Source organism: Salmo salar, chromosome ssa15, assembly GCF_905237065.1.
Source record: "Salmo salar chromosome ssa15, Ssal_v3.1, whole genome shotgun sequence".
Classification (NCBI taxonomy): Eukaryota; Metazoa; Chordata; class Actinopteri; order Salmoniformes; family Salmonidae; genus Salmo; species Salmo salar.
In genome coordinates, this window is record NC_059456.1 from 83420534 (window position 1) to 83440566 (window position 20033).

General features: G+C 40.7%; 1 protein-coding gene across 1 annotated transcript in view; it reads left to right on the plus strand.

The window, feature by feature from the left end:
* Positions 1-250: 250 nt before the first annotated feature.
* ctbl1 (Beta-catenin-like protein 1) overlaps positions 251-20033 on the plus strand; it is a 45280-nt gene continuing 25497 nt past the window's right edge. The window contains 11 exon segments of the mRNA NM_001140567.1: positions 251-497; positions 1052-1234; positions 1368-1474; positions 1655-1794; positions 1927-2024; positions 2434-2527; positions 3037-3128; positions 3340-3412; positions 3909-3967; positions 7972-8120; positions 10074-10255. Of these exon segments, the coding sequence (NP_001134039.1) occupies positions 468-497; positions 1052-1234; positions 1368-1474; positions 1655-1794; positions 1927-2024; positions 2434-2527; positions 3037-3128; positions 3340-3412; positions 3909-3967; positions 7972-8120; positions 10074-10255 (1207 nt within the window). The 5' untranslated portion in view covers positions 251-467.

Below are 20033 nucleotides of genomic sequence, written 5' to 3' on the forward strand. Positions count from 1 at the left end.
TACGAAGAACTTAGGTAACTACACCAAAGACACAGCTCAAAGTGCATGGCAAAATATTAGCCTAACTGACATTTCTTACTGTCATCTCTGCCGACCAAGACCACACTCTGAAAGCTTGAAAACACACAGCAGCCACTCAAAACGGTTTTGAGCGGGAACAAATCTGTCCAATTAGCTGATTCGCTTTCCACACACCAATTTCTGTTCACCCTCCCACTTCTGTTGACACACCCACTTCCAGACACTCTCGTTTGCAGTTACCCATGACTCCAAAGCAAGCATTCTCCTCAGAATATCACGACAACGAAGTTCTTTACGACAGCTTTTTCTGTTTTGAGTTGATACCGGAAAATTGCAAGACTAGCAAGTTAGCCTGTATTCATTGTGGATAGCTGGAGCTTGCTAACTGTTGCCGATAACTTAACATTTAATGGTTTATTTTTTCACGTTTTGGATAACCTTTTATCATGGATGTAGGCGAGCTACTGAATTATCAGGTAACGTTCATTAGTGAGACATATCCTTAGTGTTTTCTGCAACTGTTGACTAGCTAGCAATATACATGTTTAAACCACCGCCATTGTCTTTGACCCTAGCCACATTGGCTAGCGAACAGGCTAACACGATTGCTAGTTAGCTAATAAACCAAATTCACTAGCTAAGTTAGTTAAGGATGTGACAGATGAAAGAGATGGCTATCAGATGTCAAGTTAGTTAACTAACTAGCAAAGTAGCAAGACTAACGTTAGCTAGCTAACTTTTCTGTTGTAACTAGTTTGTGATAAACTCTTGCCTAGTTCAGCTGTATTAACTAGCTAGCTAAAGCGGTGTCCCTCTCATGGAATATAATTTGAGCATCAAATATAAAAACTAACATCATGTTATAAAAATCAAGTACTATTTACATTTGACGATGAATGCATTTGAATTTTCTCCATTGTTTACTTTTTGGTTGGCCAACTCTTTGCAAGGATGCATTAAACACATTGCAAAGCCTTATGACCTTCCTGTTTTGATGTACCTGCTTGACATGTGTTAATGTTCATTGTAGCCTGACAGGGGGGCAAAACGTCTACGGGCTGGTGAAGATGATGATGATGACCCCAGAAACAAAAAGGCCGGCAGAGAACTGGCCAGACACCTGGAGGGAGATGACAGTGAAGACCCGAGTGGTGATAGGAAGAGAATACTGGAGAAACTCATGGATGATGATGAGGACGCAGATGACCAAGAGGTGGGAAAAGTTTAAGTGACATGATAACACATGCATACATAGCTTAATGTGCTGATCTTGTTCCTAAAATACTTTTTTGTTGTGTTGGTAACACTTCACCAAAGGGCACTCTTTTTTTGTTGTAATTATACAGGGTGAACCGGTGGATGAGAGTTCAGTGAAGAAAATGATCTTAACCTTTGAAAAAAGGTCCTACAAGAACCAAGAGCTGAGGATAAAGTTCCCAGACACCCCAGGGAGGTAAGTTAATGAGAGGGAAACGTTCCTCCTGAGTTCAGCTATACATGAAATATTATTGCTTAAGAACTTATCAATCTATGGTAAGGGTAAATTGACTTGCTGCTTCAATAACATGACATTGCATTCAACAAGTCAGGACTTATTTCCATGTACGACATATTTTATTATTCCGCTGTCCAGGTTCATGGAAACAGAGCTGGATTTGAATGACATCATCCAGGAGATGCATGTCATAGCCACCATGCCTGATCTCTACCACCTGTTGGTGGAGCTCAATGCTGTCCATTCCCTGCTGGGCTTACTCAGCCATGAGAACACAGATATCCTTTCCTTCAAAGATGGCTTACTAAGCATCCTTCACACTTTAATTCAGTTAATTTACCTGTACTTATGTTATTCTATGCTTTTGACTGAACCCAGGATAAACTGAAAAAATCCTTAGCCTCTCCTACATATCGCCATTGCAGTGGTTGATTTGTTACAAGAGCTGACAGACATCGACACACTTCATGAAAGTGAGGAGGGGGCTGAAGTACTCATAGACTCTTTGGTGAGTCCAGTTTGTTTGTATACAATCAATGCATGCATTTAGGTTCTGGCATTTTCTTGTTATTTCTCATGCATCCACAACCATATTGATGCTGATGATACTGAACTCAATAGAAAAAGCACATTCAATCCCAGCTAATGGCCATAGTTAAAATTGTCTATTTTAGCCCTCCCTTTGCACTCACTTTGACAGCAGCAAAGTCATTGGCCATTTTCTGAGAAAGGTTGAGTGCCCCGTCATAAAGTCTGCTGACATTTAAAAAGACCATGGAGGCAAAGGTGAAATCGCTCTGGTCTTACACGACTTATAAATTAGCAGCGGCAATGAGGCATGAGCCTTTAATGTTGTCACACACGACACAGTATCTCATAATCCTGTGATAACAACCTGTCTCCTTTTCTAACTGTAGCTGGAGGGACAGGTTGTGGCCCTTCTGGTGCAGAACATGGAGAGGCTGGATGAGCAGGTGAAGGAGGAAGCTGATGGAGTCTACAACACGTTAGGTAAGACGCACAATGTGTACACGATTGGACAAAATATGGGGATTATTTATCTTCGTAAAATGTCATTTGGGCTCAGTACTTCTTGTGTTTTAATGGTGTCTTATCAAGGCAGCTCTCCAGGCTTGAATAAGTCTTTTGGCTGCTTCCTGGTTGGTGCTTACAGGCTCATGTCCTCCAGGATGGTGTCTGTTCAGTTGGAATTAGTGATAAAGGCTTCCTTCTCCTCCAGCAGGCCTCTCTTTCTGTGTGTCTCTCACTCACTTACTCACTCTCTCTCTCCATCTCTCCCACTACTTGTCTCTCTCCTCTCTCTCTCTCCCTCTCGCTCTTTTTTCCGTTGGGGTTTTGCCGCCCTTCTGCTGAATGAGTGAGATATAAGGTGTCTCAGACGGATTTATAATGTAAATATTAGCAAAGGTATCTGACACCTCTATACTTTTCAGGAGGTGCTATCATAATTTGATAGTCCCATATTCACCTCTCTCTTCTCTCCCATCTCTTTCCATCAGCCACCATTGAGAACATGGCAGAGTTCAAGCCTGGCCTGTGCACAGAAGCAGCTCAGCAAGGACTCATGCAGTGGTTGCTAAAAAGAATCAAGGTTAGGCTATTACTGAAGATGGCGCATTCCATTGGTTATTGATGCTGTATGTAGAGATTTTTGCAGTCTGTGTCGATATGTCTGGTTGAAATGTGTCTGTTGTAGAACTAGACCTACAGTTTGGTGTGTGTATATAGGCTTTCAATTGCTCATGCTGTCACAGATTTTGTCATGTTATCACTGATTTTGCCCCTCCCTTTCTCTCTTTCAGGCAAAGATTCCTTTCGATGCTAACAAGCTGTACTGCAGTGAAGTCTTGGCTATCTTGCTTCAAAACAATGACAGTACGCTTCCAGCCCTTTTCCTCTGTAGTTGCTGTACAATGTGATGAAAATGGTTTTCGTCTAATGTAGTCAGCCGTAGAGGTGATTGTTGTGGCTGTGGACCAAAATAGTAGAGTATCATGACCAGTTAAAGTACACTATTTGTCTGAGTGGCTGGGTCCAGAAGACCTTGGAGTGCTGTAGTACGACAGACAGGCACCATGGCCAGATCAGTAATAGACTGGGCAATATTGATATTATTTTTTAGTTCGATCTCATTTTCCTCTCTGTTCCCCTCTGAGTGAGTTTAGCTACCTGGGTTGGTTGTGCTGTGTTGCATATAGCAGCTCAAGAGCTGGATCAATTCATCTTCTCCCTTGGTTTTTATCACCATGTTTTTCAATGTTTATGCGCCATACTCCTTTAACAGTTTCTCTCTCTCTCCTTTCCACTCCCTGCATCCTCCCCTTCTATTTTTTCCTCTCCTCCCACCTCTTCTCTCTCTTTCTACTTCCAGGCACCAGGGAGCTCTTGGGGGAGCTGGATGGAATTGACGTGTTACTGCAGCAGCTCTCTGTAAGCCTGTCTTTTCACATGTTCTACTGCTTCTCCTAGGCTTGTGCAATATACCCTATACCGGAGTATTTTGAAATACCGACGGTATGATTTTCAATACCTTGTCTCCCCGAAAAAGTATTATTTCAAAAAATTGTATTAACAAAAATTAATTTGAGCACGTCACATGGTATGTTTGTTTTCAAAGAACACATAGCGCAAACGTGATGTGACAATCCAATGTTGAGCAGCACAAAAGTGATGAAAGTTCACTACTGTTTGCCAGCTAAACATATTATAACTCTATAAGTTAACTATCTAAGATGTGCCAAATACATTTTCTCCAGCTCAGTGTTCCTGCTATGCATTTGGTTTACTAACTTCAAATCAAAGTTTATTTGTCACGTGCGCCAAATACAACAGTGAAAGTGAAATGCTTACTTACAGGCTCTAACCAATAGTCCTAGCTATAGGTGGCTAGCTTGTAAGATTAAGCTTCTTGGTTACAGCAGAGACAATCTCCTCCTGGATTAAGTGTGAGTAGCCTTTTGAGATAGCTAGTTGTATAACTTCATGAGCTGGGTTGTCTGTCTTTGCATTTAGTTTATGCTCGCTTGTTAGCATTTAGCTAGCCTCCGCAATATCTTCTAACATACAAAAAAAAAATGTTTGGTAGAAATAGTGCCGGTAATACCATATCCCCCGGTATGGTACAGGAACGGTTTGGAAATCTTGATACCGCCCAACCCTAGCTCCTCCTCTCTGATTCATCCATTTCTCACACTCACCTCACACTGTTGAAGTTTCAGCAGATCATAAGAACTGTACAGTCGTGGCCAAAAGTTGAGAATGACACAAATATTAATTTCCACAAAGTTTGTTGCTTCAGTGTCTTTAGATATTTTCATAAGTGTCAAAGGCTTTTATTGTGCAATGAGTCAATATTTGCAGTGTTGACCCTTCTTTTTCAAGACCTCTGCAGTCCGCTCTGGCATGCTATCAATTAACTTCTGGGCCACATCCTGACTGATGGCAGCCCATTCTTGCATAATCAATGCTTGGAGTTTGTCAGAATTTGTGGGTTTTTGTTTGCCTTTTGAGGATTGACCACAAATTCTCAATGGGATTAAGGTCTGGGGAGTTTCCTGGCCATGGACCCAAAATATTGATGTTTTGTTCCCCGAGCCACTTAGTTATCACTTTTGCCTCATGGCAAGGTGCTCCATCATGCTGCAAAAGGCATTGTTCGTCACCAAACTGTTCCTGGATGGTTGGGAGAAGTTGCTCTCAGAGAATGTGTTGGTGCCATTCTTTATTCATGACTGTTTTCTTAGGCAAAATTGTGAGTGAGGTCACTCCCTTGGCTGAGAAGCAACCCCACACATGAATGGTCTCAGGATGCTTTACTGTTGGCATGACACAGGACTGATGGTAGCGCTCACCTTGTCTTCTCCGGACAAGCTTTTTTCCGGATGCCCCAAAGAATCGGAAAGGGGATTCATCAGAGAAAATTACTTTACACCAGTCCTCAGCAGTCCAATCCCTGTACCTTTTGCAGAATATCAGTCTGTTTCTGATGTTTTTCCTGGAGAGAAGTGGCTTCTTTGCTGCCCTTCTTGGCACCAGGCCATCCTCCAAAAGTCTTCGCCTCACTGTGCGTGCAGATGCACTCACACCTGCCTGCTGCCATTCCTGAGCAAGCTCTGTACTGGTGGTTCCCCGACCCCGCAGCTGAATCAACTTTAGGAGACGGTCCTAGGAGACGGTCGCTTGCTGGACTTTCTTGGGCGCCCTGAAGCCTTCTTCACAACAATTGAACCGCTCTCCTTGAAGTTCTTGATGATCCGATAAATGGTTCATTTAGGTGCAATCTTGCTGGCAGCAATATCCTTGCCTGTGAAGCCCATTTTATGCAAAACAATGATGATGGCATGTGTTTCCTTGCAGGTAACCATAGTTGACAGAGGAAGAACAATGATTCCAAGCACCACCCTCCTTTTGAAGCTTCCAGTCTGTTATTCGAACTCAATCAACATGACAGAGTGATCTCCAGCCTTGTCTTCGTCAACACTCACACCTGTGTTAATGAGAGAATCACTGACATGATGTCAGCTGGTCCTTTTGTGGCAGGACTGAAATGCAGTGGAAATGTTTTTTGGGGGGATTCAGTTCATTCGCATGGCAAAGAGGGACTTTGCAATTCATCTGATCACTCTTCATAACATTCTGTAGTATATGCAAAATGCCATCATACAAACTGAGGCAGCAGACTTTGAAAATTAATATTTGTGTCATTCTCAAAACTTTTTGCCACGACTGTATGTCCTTCTTCCTCGCATCGTGCTGAGCGATTAGTGCTTTTTGAGGTCGGTTCGGGATTGGTTTGATTATTTAAAATATAATTGCGTTAAATGTATTATGAAATAATGGCATACAAAAAATATTTTTGAGCTTTTTATTGGAAATTCCAAAGCCCAAAATAATGAACATCCAATTGCCAAAACATTGAAAAAAAATCTGTCAAGTCCACATTGGGTAGACATCAATAGAAATACAGGAAATGATGAAATAATGCACTATTTCAGTTGTGTATATTACTTAGTTTTTAATTGACGAGTTTATTATTTTTCATTCCTTAAAGTCGTCATCTCAGCTCTGCTCAGGCAGTAGCAGCCAGCCAGACAACGTTATCTCTGTGCTCCCCATACTGTACTGTCTTTAGTCATCCTATCTAGCTAAGCTAGCCTGTCTAAAGGTGTCCGTTTGTGCACATATGACATTTTTGTGACGTTTTTGTTGGTTTTGGACTTCGGTAAGGGCGTTTTTGACTGTTCCGGGACACCATTTTTTTTCCCAAACTGAAGTCGGTAGCCGAAGTCTTTGTCGGTGATTGGTCAACAGTACCGATTCTTAATTATAGTCTGTGGTCATTCAACGAGAGATGACTCGTTTTCATGCACATTTTTTCCATTGAGAAATACTGCACCAAAGTCTTTGTTAGATGTAAAATTGCGCAACTAAGATTTTCTCAGCAAACCACGTAAACATTTTTCTTTAGTTATTTGAGATTAATTCAGACTATTTTGAGGAAGCGTATACTGGCTACGGCGACTCAAAATGGACAAACAGCTCTATTGCCGCTTTTTTCAATTAAAAATTTTCTAGCGAATGTCTTTTAAGGGAGTATGCGAACACACTCGTTCTGTTCGCAACTCGTCTAGGCGCCAGCCGAACTAAAGCATGCTGACCGCTTAAGTATCCTGCAGAGCTGTCTGGTAAAATCATTTGACTAGTTCATCAAAGTACATGAGGCATACTTTCATGAACAGTTTCTTTCCGTCTCTCTCGTTGTTATGTACATTCCTCTCATGCGGTCTGTGTTTATCTAACCTAACGTAGCAGGTGTAAAAGTGTATCCATCTCTGTCCTAGCCGGAAAGAACAGGCACAATGGATAATGGTCTTTGTGGTTAATTACAACATTTATGCCCTGAACTACTAGGAATATTTTCTTGATGAAAACTACAACTCCCTTCAGCCCAGCATCCCACATAGTTCTTGACTTGATTTCTCTCTAGAGACACGGTGTGTTGGGCTCACAAAAATCCCGAACTAAATGTAATTGAAAAGACGTTGGCCAATTAGCCTTTTGGCTAATTATTATACTATTTGATATATTCAAGGCCTGCAGTAATAATGAAGTCTGACGCAAATGAATAAGACTTAGAAGTGTAACTTGATGTTAGACAGATTTTCTGCTGTGCTTTGTAAGTCTCTTCACTCTGTTGGCGATGCTGGTTGCAAGCTTTCAGTGTGTCCTTAGTTCTCAGGACACTGCATTGCACCTAAAATGCATTTGGTTGAATACAGGTCTATCTATGTGAGGTGTCTCATACACACCCCAAAATGATTTCCAGTTACACTGTTGAAACTCTGCTAATGAGCCAAACATGTGCATCATTTAAACTGAATTTACCAGCATCACAGTTGATAGACAGTAGAAGTGTGGGTGTCATTCTCCTTCAGGTGTTCAAACGCCACAACCCAGCCACGGCGGAGGAGCAGGAGATGATGGAGAACCTATTTGATGCCCTGTGCTCCTGTCTGATGCTGGCTGCCAACCGGGATCGCTTCCTCAGGGGAGAGGGTCTGCAGCTCATGAACCTCATGCTTAGGTAAAGACCCAGATGTTTAACACCTCCTGAAGAAATGAGTCTCCACACACAGCTGAGTTTTAATGTTTCAATAATTTAATGTTCTAAGCTTTTCAGCTAAAACAAGTCTTCATCCAAGTACCTCCTCAATGGAGGCCTAATGTAGAGATGGACAGTTCCCCGGCTTGGCTGTAGTCCTTTTTTAATTTCAACCCTCCTTTCAATTCACACAGGTCACTGGTGATCTGATATCATTACGCAGTAGGGATATATGTAAATTGACTTCTTTGAACACAACTTTTGTTTGCTGTTAAGGCTGTCAGAGGGCGCATCATGAACCCCAGTGAGTGGCAGGGTTGAGTGATGTCTTTGTTTTCGCACAGCATGTCTCTGGCTCTGCTCAGCTGCCAGTCCAATCAATCAGTCGACAGAGCGCTGCAGCACCACGACGGGACCTTAAAGAGCAATAAAGAGACATTACATGTATTTATGAAACCCTCCATGCCCAAGCTCTAATCATCACGACGACGCCAGGCAGACAGACCGATTTAAAACCGAAATCGATATCTAATTCTAACGATGCAAAACCCGTTTTTAAATCATCCACAGAAGGCTCTCAGAATAGGTTATCTAGAGAGCAACACGTAACTCTCTCTTTTTACTTCTCATGAGATTCACAGAATCATAAGTTCTGCACCTCTGCTTCAATAGTTTTCTCTGTTTTTGTAGAGGTTAGGATTCATCAAGGGGTTTGCAATATGAGCTTAGCAACACGGTTGAAGGCATCTTTATAATTGCCTCTGTCTGAATTCTTAAAACTGTTTAACTTTGTCAAAAAATTACTTCCTCATAAGCTTCTTAAAGGACTGCAAGTTGCAAGGGACTCCTTGTAGCTAGGTTACATACAGTACACAACATTACCGAAGGTATGTGGACACCTGCTCGTCGAACATCTCATTCCAAAATCATGGGCATTAATATGGAGTTGGTCCCCCCTTTGCTGCTATAACAGCCTCCACTCTTCTGGGAAAGCCTTCCACTAGATGTTGGAACATTGCTGTCGGGCACTGAGGTTGGGCGATTAGGCCTGGCTCGTAGTCGGCGTTCCAATTCATCTCAAAGGTGTTCGATGTGGTTGAGGTCAGGGCTCTGTGCAACCATGAAAAACAGCCCTAGATCATTATTCCTCCTCCACCAATCTTTACAGTTTGCTCTATGCATTAAGACAGTTAGCGTTCTCCTTGCATCCACCAAACCCAGATTAGTCTGTCTGACTGCCAGATGGTGAATCGTGATTCATCACTCCAGAGAATGCGTTTCCACTGCTCCAGAGTCCAATGGCAGCAAGCTTTACACCACTCCAGCCGACACTTGGCATTGCGCATGTTGATCTTAGGCTTGTGTGTGCTTGCGCCGCCAATCCATTTCATTAAGCCGTTGACGAACAGATCTTGTGCTGACGTTGCCTCCAGAAGCAGTTTGGAACTCGGTAGTGAGTCTTGCAACCGAGGACAGACGATTTTTACGTGCTTCAGCACTCCGTGGTCCCATTCTGTGAGCTTGTGTGACCTACCACTTTGCGGCTGAGCCGTTGTTGCTCTTAAACGTGTCCACTTCACAAAACCTGTACTTACACTTGACTCTAGCAGGGCAGAAGTTTGAAGAACTGACTTGTTGGAAATGACAGTACCACATTGAAAGTCACTGAGCTTTTCAGTAAGTCCATTCTACAACCAATGTTTTCTATGGAGATTGCATGGCGGTGTGCTTGATTTTCTACCCTTGTCAGCAACGGATGTGGCTGAAGTAGACGAATCCACTAATTTGAAGGGGTGTCCACATACTTTTGTATATATAGTGTACTCTATGTGCCTGGCAAAAGGCAATCATGACCTTGCTGCTGTTCTGCCTGAGATAATTGAGCCCTTATAGTTATTTATTATTTATTTTTATTTTTGTACTGCCTCTTCCCAGGGAAAAGAAAATGTCTCGGACCAGCGCTCTGAGGGTCTTAGACCATGGCATGATTGGCCCGGAGGGTTCTGATAACTGCCACAAGTTTGTGGACATCCTGGGCTTGAGGACCATTTTCCCCCTTTTCATGAAGACTCCCAAGAAGATGAGGAAAGCTGGGGCCGCTGACAAAGAACATGAAGGTTTGCAAATGTTTATACTCTCCAAATGTCCTTTATAAACAATGAAATAATTTTGCTTGTCTGAGTTTAGGGCAATGGCTTACAGTTGTCCAACGTCTGTACCCAAAACACAATTTAACAAGGCAGGAGATCTAATCAGGTTTGTCTAATGGCTTTTTAGTCTGTCAATTTAAGTTATCAATCTAACCTTGATTGATTTTTCTGCTGTTCCTCTCAGAATCCACTCTTGAGTTGTGAAATAAGAAAATGAAAGCATCAGCGCTTATCAGCCACCCCTCCCTTCCCCCCTTTTGGTTTTTGCAGTGGCTGCCTCGATTTAGCAGTGGCGCTGCTACTAAATGAATACAGGGGAAACACTGCCTTCTCTGTCTTTTAATTATATCTCATACGTCCGGACGGCCCACCCTTGGTGAACAAATTGGCTTCCTTTGTCTGTCTCCATCTGGGGGACAGAATTAATTAACCTGAGACCTGCCTGACCCACCGAGTAGGAAGCCAGACATAACAGGGCCCGCTAAAGCTTATCCCCCTGGTGCTCCCACTGATGGACCTCCTACTAGTCACAGCCAAGCCAAACTGACATGAAGTGTGGTTACGCTGCTGTTCTGTGTGCAGCTTTGAATGCTCACAATAATTGTGGGCTGAGGCCGGAGGGCATCTAGGCTATAGAGTAGAGGTCGACCGATTATGATTTTTCAACACCGATACCGATTATTGGAGGACCAAAAAAAGCCAGTGCCGATTACTCGGCCGATTTTTGTGTTCTTTATTTGTAATAATGACAATTACAACAATACTGAATGAACACTTATTTTAACTTAATGTAATACATCAATAAAATCAATTTAGCCTCAAATAAATAATGAAACATGTTCAATTTGGTTTAAATAATGCAAAAACAAAGTGTTGGAGAAGAAAGTAAAAGTGCATTATGTGCCATGTAAGAAAGCTAACGTTTAAGTTCCTTGCTCAGAACATGAGAACATATGAAAGCTGGTGGTTCCTTTTAACATGAGTCTTCAATTTTCCCAGGTAAGAAGTTTTAGGTTGTAGTTATTATAGGACTATTTCTCTCTATACGATTTGTATTTCATATACCTTTGACTATTGGATGTTCTTATAGGCACTTTAGTATTGCCAGTGTAACAGTATAGCTTCCGTCCCTCTCCTCACTCCTACCTGGGCTCAAACCAGGAACACATCGACAACAGCCACCCTCGAAGCAGCGTTACCCATGCAGATACAAGGGGAACAACTACTCTAAGTCTCAGAGCGAGTGACGTTTGAAACGCTATTAGCGTGCACCCGCTAACTAGCTAGCCATTTCACATCGGTTACACCAGCCTCATCTTGGGAGTTGACAGGCTGGCAAAACGCAGTAAAGTGCTGTTTTGAATGAATGCTTATGAGCCTGCTGCTGCCTACCATCGCTCAGTCAGACTGCTCTATCAAATCATAGACTTAATTATAACATAATAACACACAGAAACACGAGCCTTAGGTCATTAATATGGTAGAATCCGGAAACTATCACGTTTATTCTTTTAGTGAAATACGGAACCGTTCCATATTTTATCTAACGGGTGGCATCCATAAGTCTAAATATTCCTGTTACATTGCACAACCTTCAATGTTATGTCATAATTACGTAAAAGTCTGGCAAATTAGTTCGCAACGAGCCAGGCGGCCCAAACTGCTGCAAATACCCTGACTCTGTTGCAAGAGAAGTGACACATTTTCCATAGTTAAAAGAAATTCATGTTAACAGGCAATATTAACTAAATATGCAGGTTTAAAAATATATACTTGTGTATTGATTTTAAGAAAGACATTGATGTTTATGGTTAGGTACAAGTTGGAGCAACCTTTTTCGCGAATGCGCACCGCATCGATTATATGCAACGCAGGACAGGCTAGATAAACTAGTAATATCATCAACCATGTGTAGTTAACTAGTGATTATGATTGATTGATTGTTTTTTTTATAAGATAAGTTTAATGCTAGCTAGCAACTTACCTTGGCTTCTTACTGCATTCGCGTAACAGGCAGGCTCCTCGTGGAGTGCAATGTAAAGCAGGTAGGTTAGAGCATTGGACTAGTTAACCGTAAGGTTGCAAGATTGAATCCCCAAGCTGACAAGGTAAAAATCTGTCGTTCTGCCCCTGAACAAGGCAGTTAACCCACCGTTCCTAGGCCGTCATTGAAAATAAGAATGTGTTCTTAACTGACTTTCCTAGTTAAAAAATATTTATAAATAAAAAAAAGGCAAATACCGATTTACCGATTGTTATGAAAACTTGAAATGGGCCCTAATTAATCGGCCATTCCCATTAATCGGTCGACCTCTATAAATTACCCCATTACCCTCGCTTTTCCTCAACCAACAACAAGCAAACCACCAAGAACAAAGAGCAGCATAAACAGAATGGTGGGTGGGCCGTCCGGACGTATGAGATATATATAGGTGACCCAATTTGTCAAAAAAATGGTCCATGTGTAACCGATGTGAAATGGCTAGCTAGTTAGCGGGGTGTGCGCTAATAGCATTTCAATCGGTGACGTCACTTGCTCTGAGACCTTGAAGTAGTTGTTCCCCTTGATCTGCAAGGGCCGTGGCTTTTGTGGAGCGATGGGTAACGATGCTTCATGGGAGGCAGTTGTTGATGTGTGCTGAGGGTCCCTGGTTCGAGCCCAGGTAGGGGCGAGGAGAGGGACGGAAGCTATGCTGTTACACATGCTACTACTGTATTACCATCATCTGTTGAAAACCAGAACAAATACTACACTGAACAAAAATATAATTGCAACATGTAAAGTGTTCGTCCCATGTTTCATGAGCTGAAATAAAATATCCTAGAAATGTTCCATACGCACAAAAAGCTTATTTCTCTCAAATTGTGTACACAAATTTGTTTTAGCACTGTCCCCGCCTAAGAAAAAATGTTGGTTGACCGAAACTCGTCTGTTCTTTCGACCAATCGATTGCCTTTTTTTTTTTTTTTTTTACATGGTTTTTATCCACATGTAGACATTTTTAATAAAATCAACTATATGCATTGAGCTTATCTGATGCTTTAATCTTACAGTTTGATGTCTCAAGAGGGTGCCAGAGATCTAGATAACCAAAAGAAGAAAAAAAACGTAACCTGACCAAACCATTCTCCTCCGCTGGCTTTTGCAGATTCTGCCATTAATCTCCTGAAGTTGCCAGTAATAAAATCAAATGTATTTATATAGCCCTTCGTACATCAGCTGATATCTCAAAGTGCTGTACAGAAACCCAGCCTAAAACCCCAAACAGCAAGCAATGCATGTGAAAGAAGCACGGTGGCTAGGAAAAACTCCCTAGGAAAAACTCCCTAGAAAGGCCAAAAACCTAGAGAGGAACCAGGCTATGAGGGGTGGCCAGTCCTCTTCTGGCTGTGCAGGGTGGATATTATAACAGAACATGGTCAAGATGTTAAAATGTTCATAAATGACCAGCATGGTCAAATAATAATAATCATAGTAGTTGTCGAGGGTGCAACAAGCACGTCCGGTGAACAGGTCAGGGTTCCATAGCCGCAGGCAGAACAGTTGAAACTGGAGCAGCAGCACGGCCAGGTGGACTGGGGACAGCAAGGAGTCATCATACCAGGTAGTCCTGAGGCATGGTCCTAGGGCTCAGGTCCTCCGAGAGAAAGACAGAAAGAGAGAGAGCATATTTAAATTCACACAGGACACCGGATAAGACAAGAGAAATACTCCAGATGTAACAGACTGACCCTAGCCCCCCGACACATAAACTACTGCAGCATAAATACTGGAGGCTGAGACAGGAGGGATCAGAAGACACTGTGGCCCCATCCGATGATACCCCCGGACAGGGCCAAACAGGCAGGATATAACCCCACCCACTTTGCCAAAGCACAGCCCCCACACCACTAGAGGGATGTCTCCAACCACCAACTTACCGTCCTAAGACAAGGCCGAGTATAGCCCACAACGATCTCCGCCATGGCACAACCCAAGGGGGGGCGCTAACCCAATAGTCTACAAGAGGAAAAGGAGCTCAAGCAGTAGAACATTTGAGGTGCAGGTACTCAGCTCTGATGAACTCCTGCCCAAGACAAACACTGGTTTTCATTCCTTTCGCAAATAGCCTACAGCTGTGTCTGTCCCGAGCTCACTGGTGCAGGAAACTCTTAAGGGCCTAGAATATTTTATACAATGTTGTAAGTTCGCTAGCACTAGCTTCTGGCCTGACCCAAGTTAATAGTTGATACAATGTTTCAAGTTCGTTGGCAATGTGATTCATAGGAAATACGTTTTTATTAGGATATTTTCTACCTGCTGGCTGCAATGCTTTTTTTTGTTGGCTATTTTTACGTAGTTGGCAATAGAAGTTACTTTTTAGGTTGGTATCATTTAGATTTGGATAGAATTTTCATTAACCACATGACAATGATTTTGAGATATGAAGACGTTATTATAAATTATATTAAACTGTTTCACGAAAATGTGCATATGAAAACCGTAACTGGCACGCAGATCGGTAGAAATGGTAAGATAAATTGGCATTCCACATGAGAAAGGTTGTTGACTCCTCATGTAGAATATTAGCTCAAAATGATTATTGCGCTCCTGCACCTAAATGTAAACAGTACGAGCACCCAAATTGAGTACCGGACCCTATTTAAATCCTAGTTGAGCACTGATAAAAAGCCTATTTTGTGGTGTTTTCACTAGATCAGAGCATGACATTTTTCCCTTTCACGCTGAGTGACTATCGAAAGGGAGAGTGCTGCAAAGGTTTTTCAAATACATTGAGGAACTATTGTAATTCTCAATGGATGTAAAAACAGACTTACATTTGCTTGCTGTTTGAGGTGAAGAAAATATTACTTTGAGAAGCTCGACAGGTCATCAGTGGTGGTGCGTTAAGCCAATCAGAAATACTATCAGAGACCTTCTAGAGCAGCAGCGCACCCTCAAGATTCTGAGCCTGCCTGGCAGGGTTGGTCCTGCAAAGCCAGAGCCCCCTGATGGGAGAGCATAATATATAAGGAAATTCTCAAAGCTGCTAATGAGATCCTTGACGACCTTGTACCTAGACGGTGGGGATTCCGGTGGGGTGCCCCCACCCAGGCAGTGGCAGAGCTGGCAACACTAGCTGCAGTAACCCATGGGGAGGGGGTCACACTCGGACATTCATGGTGGTACAAAGGTCTGACTGCACGGCGATGCTTGGAAATACGGTCACTACGGGGGACTATGTTGAAGGTGTTTCAGGGGAAGGGGGTATATCTGACCTCCATCTAGGACGTGACAATGGTTAATAAAATCTCCCCATTTCTGCCCATTTTTTGCTCAGTTTTGCAGGCCTTCTCATACAGCTGCAACTGTATATACATTTGTGAATCAAGACCTTTCTTGAGTTGGACTCTGGGATGGTGCAACTGCTGAGAATCTGAGTATATGGTTGTTGTGGGGGAAAGGGGTTGAGTGTGTGTATCCCACAACTGTTGCTTGGGAGTAAAATATGTTAGGGACAAAATAGGATGAATCACAATAATTGTTTGCTAACATAATAATTGCTTGCCATAATGTAATTTTGTTAATGTGAGGTAAAAATCATTTGCATAAACTGCCTACACTACCACAGATATTAATTGCTAATTATGGAAAAAAAGATACAGGATTAAAAAAATATATATATCTATATATATAAAATACCAATTGGGGTGAGGGCGATGAAAATGCATTTGGCGGTTGATCTGCTTCTGTTCTGTGGGTGGCACTGCTATTTTCGAAGGATGGGTCCCGGTCTCTCCGGGGTGGTCTGCCGGGCATTGGGATGACAACCCAACTCGGGATGAGGGGTTTTAGCGGGTGGAATAGTGGGGACCAATTGGAGGTTTACTTAGTAGGAATGCAAATATCACGGTAAAGCTATATAGACAATCATCATGTTACTTTTTAATGGTACATTTACAAACAATATATTATGATAAATAGAATTGAAACTTGTCTCATTATAGTAATTGGTTAAATAAATATAGACAGTTATAATTGTAATGGCTTAGCAGATAATAAGAAAAGACAATCAGTATTTACCTGGCTAAAAGAAAAGGAATATAATATCAATTGTTTACAGGAAACTCATTCAACAATTTTAGATTAACTTTTGTGGGAAAATGACGGGGGGGGGGGCAAAGAAATTCAAAAGGGGTGATGATATTAATTAACAGTAATTTTGATCCAAATGTGCAAATTGTCCAAACAGATCCTCAAAGAAAATGGATGATCTTAAATGTTATTGGACCATAAACAGATATGGCTCATTAATCAAGCCTGTCGTCTTGATTACCTTCTTATATCATTATCTCTGGCACCAAAAGTTTAAAAAGTGTTGAAAGGGGACAGAATGCCGTCAGACCATCACATAATTGGCATATATATTACTCTAACAGATTTTCCACGTGGGTGAGAATATTGGATATTTAATCAAAGCATGCTTGATGATAACTTGTTTTTAACTAGGACAGAAGAATTTATAACTGACTTTTTCCGACAGAACATGGGTATAGCAGATCCACTTATTTTATGGGACACTTAAACTGTGCCTTTAGGGGCCATGCAATTCAGTGCTCATCTATAAAACAAAAGCAACTTAGGTCAAAAGAGTCTACATTAACAAATTAAATTGAAGGACTAATAATACAGATAGATAGCAATAAAAACTACCATAAAGGCACAGAATATGTTAGAGGAAAAACAAAAATAAATGGTGGAACTTATCAAGAAAGAACCAGTATAATATATTATAAAAATAAAGCAAAGTGAATGGAATATGGGGGGAAATGCACCAAATTATTTTTCAATCTTCAACATAGAAATGCTACCAAAAAAAATTTATTGAAACTTGTTAAATTATGGAGTCACTCATGATTCACCGAAAGAGGAAGTAAAGTACTTTAATATGTTTTTGTTTCAGTCTCCTCCTTCTCCACTAACCGAAGCTAATTATATGGATGTCTTTTACTATTAATAATGTAAAATTAACTTCTTGATGCAATTAAAGCCTTTAAGTCCACGAAAACTCCAGGGCTGGATGGCATACCCGTGGAAGTATACAACACTTTTTTTTTTTTTTTTTTTATATACTCAAGAGGACCATTATTAGCATGTTTTAACCAGTCCTATATAAACGGTAGATTATCGGACACGCAACAAGAAGGTCTGATTTCATTATTCCTGAAACAGGATCCAAGTGGTATATATAAAGATCCACTCCATTTAAAAACATTTGAGGCCTTTTACACTTCTGTTTATTGATTAGGGCTGGGCGATATGGCCAAAGCACCAAATCACAGGGTTTTAAAAAAGTTGGACGGTATTTTTCGTTTTTGAAAAATACAAGTTATACATTTGCTTTATGAGTAGTGAGTGATCCTAGGGTGGTAACACATACATTCGGAGTGATTTCAATGAGTCTTTCTCCATTCTGATTGTTTTATACTGTTCAATTCAAATTTCAGCACTTTTATCATTTCTGCATTTCCTGCACTCAATTGCAGTGGTGGAAAAAGTACCCAATTGTCATACTTGAGTAAAAGTAAAGATACGTTAATAAAAAATGACTCAAGTGAAAGTCACCCAGTAAAATACTACTTGAGTAAAAGTCTAAAAGTATTTGGTTTTAAATATACTTAAGTATTAAAAGTATAAATCATTTCAAATTCCTTATATTAAGCAAACCAGATGGCACCATTTTCTTGTTTTTTAAATTTACAGATAGCCAGGGGCACACTCCAACACTCAGACATAATTTACAAACCAAGCATTTTGTGTTTTGTGAGTCTTTCAGATCAGAGGCAGTAGATGACCAGGGATGTTCTCTTGACCACAGCGTGAATTGGACCATTTTCCTGTCCTGCTAAGCAATCAAAATTGAACGAGTACTTTTAGGTGTCAGAGAAAATGTATGGAGTAAAAAGTACAGTATTTTCTTTAGGAAATGTAGTGAAGTAAAAGTTGTCGAAAATAAAAATTGTAAAGTACAGATAACAAAAAACCGACAAGTAGTACATGAAAGTATTTTTACTTAAGTACTTTACACCACTGCTCAATTGAGAATTTCCGCACAGCCACGTAGGGCTCCACAATATGGGCAAATAATCCAGGACTTATTCTTAACCAAATGTTGCAAATGTGAGCAAAACTGTTGGAATCATGGATATATAATGACTATTCTATAGTTAGAACATAATAGTGGGCACTTTGAATACAGTGTTTGAGATGACAACAAATTAAAATGCCAGGGAGGAGTTATTGTGACAGGTTAGGAACTAAAGTGTTGGTACGTGTTTCCTAGGGGACCCTATAAGCTTTGGCTACATTGCATGTTGTTTTCTCTTAGCTACTTCATGTAGCTAACATATTCTTGCTTTGCATATTCCTCTTTGATTTAGAAGATACTGTTGCACAAACAACATGCTGTTTTAGATATTATCAGGCTATATTAGCTAGCAACGTTTGCTCTTACCCAGTACATTTATTTGCTAGCTAGCTATTAGCGGCTAACAATTAGCATCTGACAAGATTTAGGGCAACTTGCTAAGAAAAGACAGTGTTTGCTGATGTAAGAAGCAGAAACTAAGTGTCATTATAGAACACTAGTGGATTTATATTAAGAATTAAAGTGAAAACAGCGTTGTTGTCATCAACATTGTTGCATGTGCTGCATTGACCATGCAGACTGAACACAAATGACTTGTGATTGAAGAACATCAAATGTGCTCCTTGATGGCTGATGATACCACCATATTTTTAAGAGACAGGAATGAGGTTTCTAAAGCAGTTTCCTGTATTGAAGACTTTTTCTTCGTTTCGGGTTTGAAAAGGAATATCAATAAGTCAGTCTTATTTCCACTCAAGGATTGTGTTTTACAGGAAGTATATGGTATCCCAATTAAAGATAAGGTTACTTATCTTGGAATTGTTATATGCAAGGATGAAAAACAAAGGAGTGAATTGAACTTTAACCCCATTTATTGAGAAAACAAAGAAGAAATTGAACCTCTGGTTGATGAGAGAGATTTTGTTATACGGTCGGGTTTTATTATCCAAAGCTGAAGGGTTATCCAGATCGGTTTATGTATCGTTATCAGTTGACTTACCTCCTAAAATTGTAAAGGACTTAGATAAGATTCTTTATAATTTTATTTGGAGGAACAAGCCTCACTATCTACGAAAAGATATTCTCACTAATACTCAAGAACAAGGAGGTCAATACTCTAAATAATACTTTTAAAATAAATTGGATTCTGAAGTATGTTAAGAACCAGAACAGTATTTGGAATGTCTTCCCTAAGTATTTATTTCACTCTGTTGGTGGTTTAGAATTTTTCCTTCGATGTTATTTTGATGTTGGTAAAATCCCAGTAAAGTTGGCCAAATTCCATAAGCAGGCAATTTTAGCTTGGATGTTAGCATATAAACACAATTTTCCCCTCACAGATACTTTTTATGGAACAACAAATATCTACTCTCATATGGGGAATTTCTTGATAAGTTTAGAATTCCAATAACCCCGAAAGAATATGCAATTGTTTTTGATGTGATTCCAAAGGGGGTTGTATCTCTTTTAAATTCCTCTGTGGTTGATGTAAGTAACATAGATTTACATAAATATATTCATTGGCAATATTAACATCAAAGATAAATGTAGTAATAAACAGATTAGGAATATTGTTTTTGATACTACAATTCCCTCAGCAAGATTCTTTTGGTCAA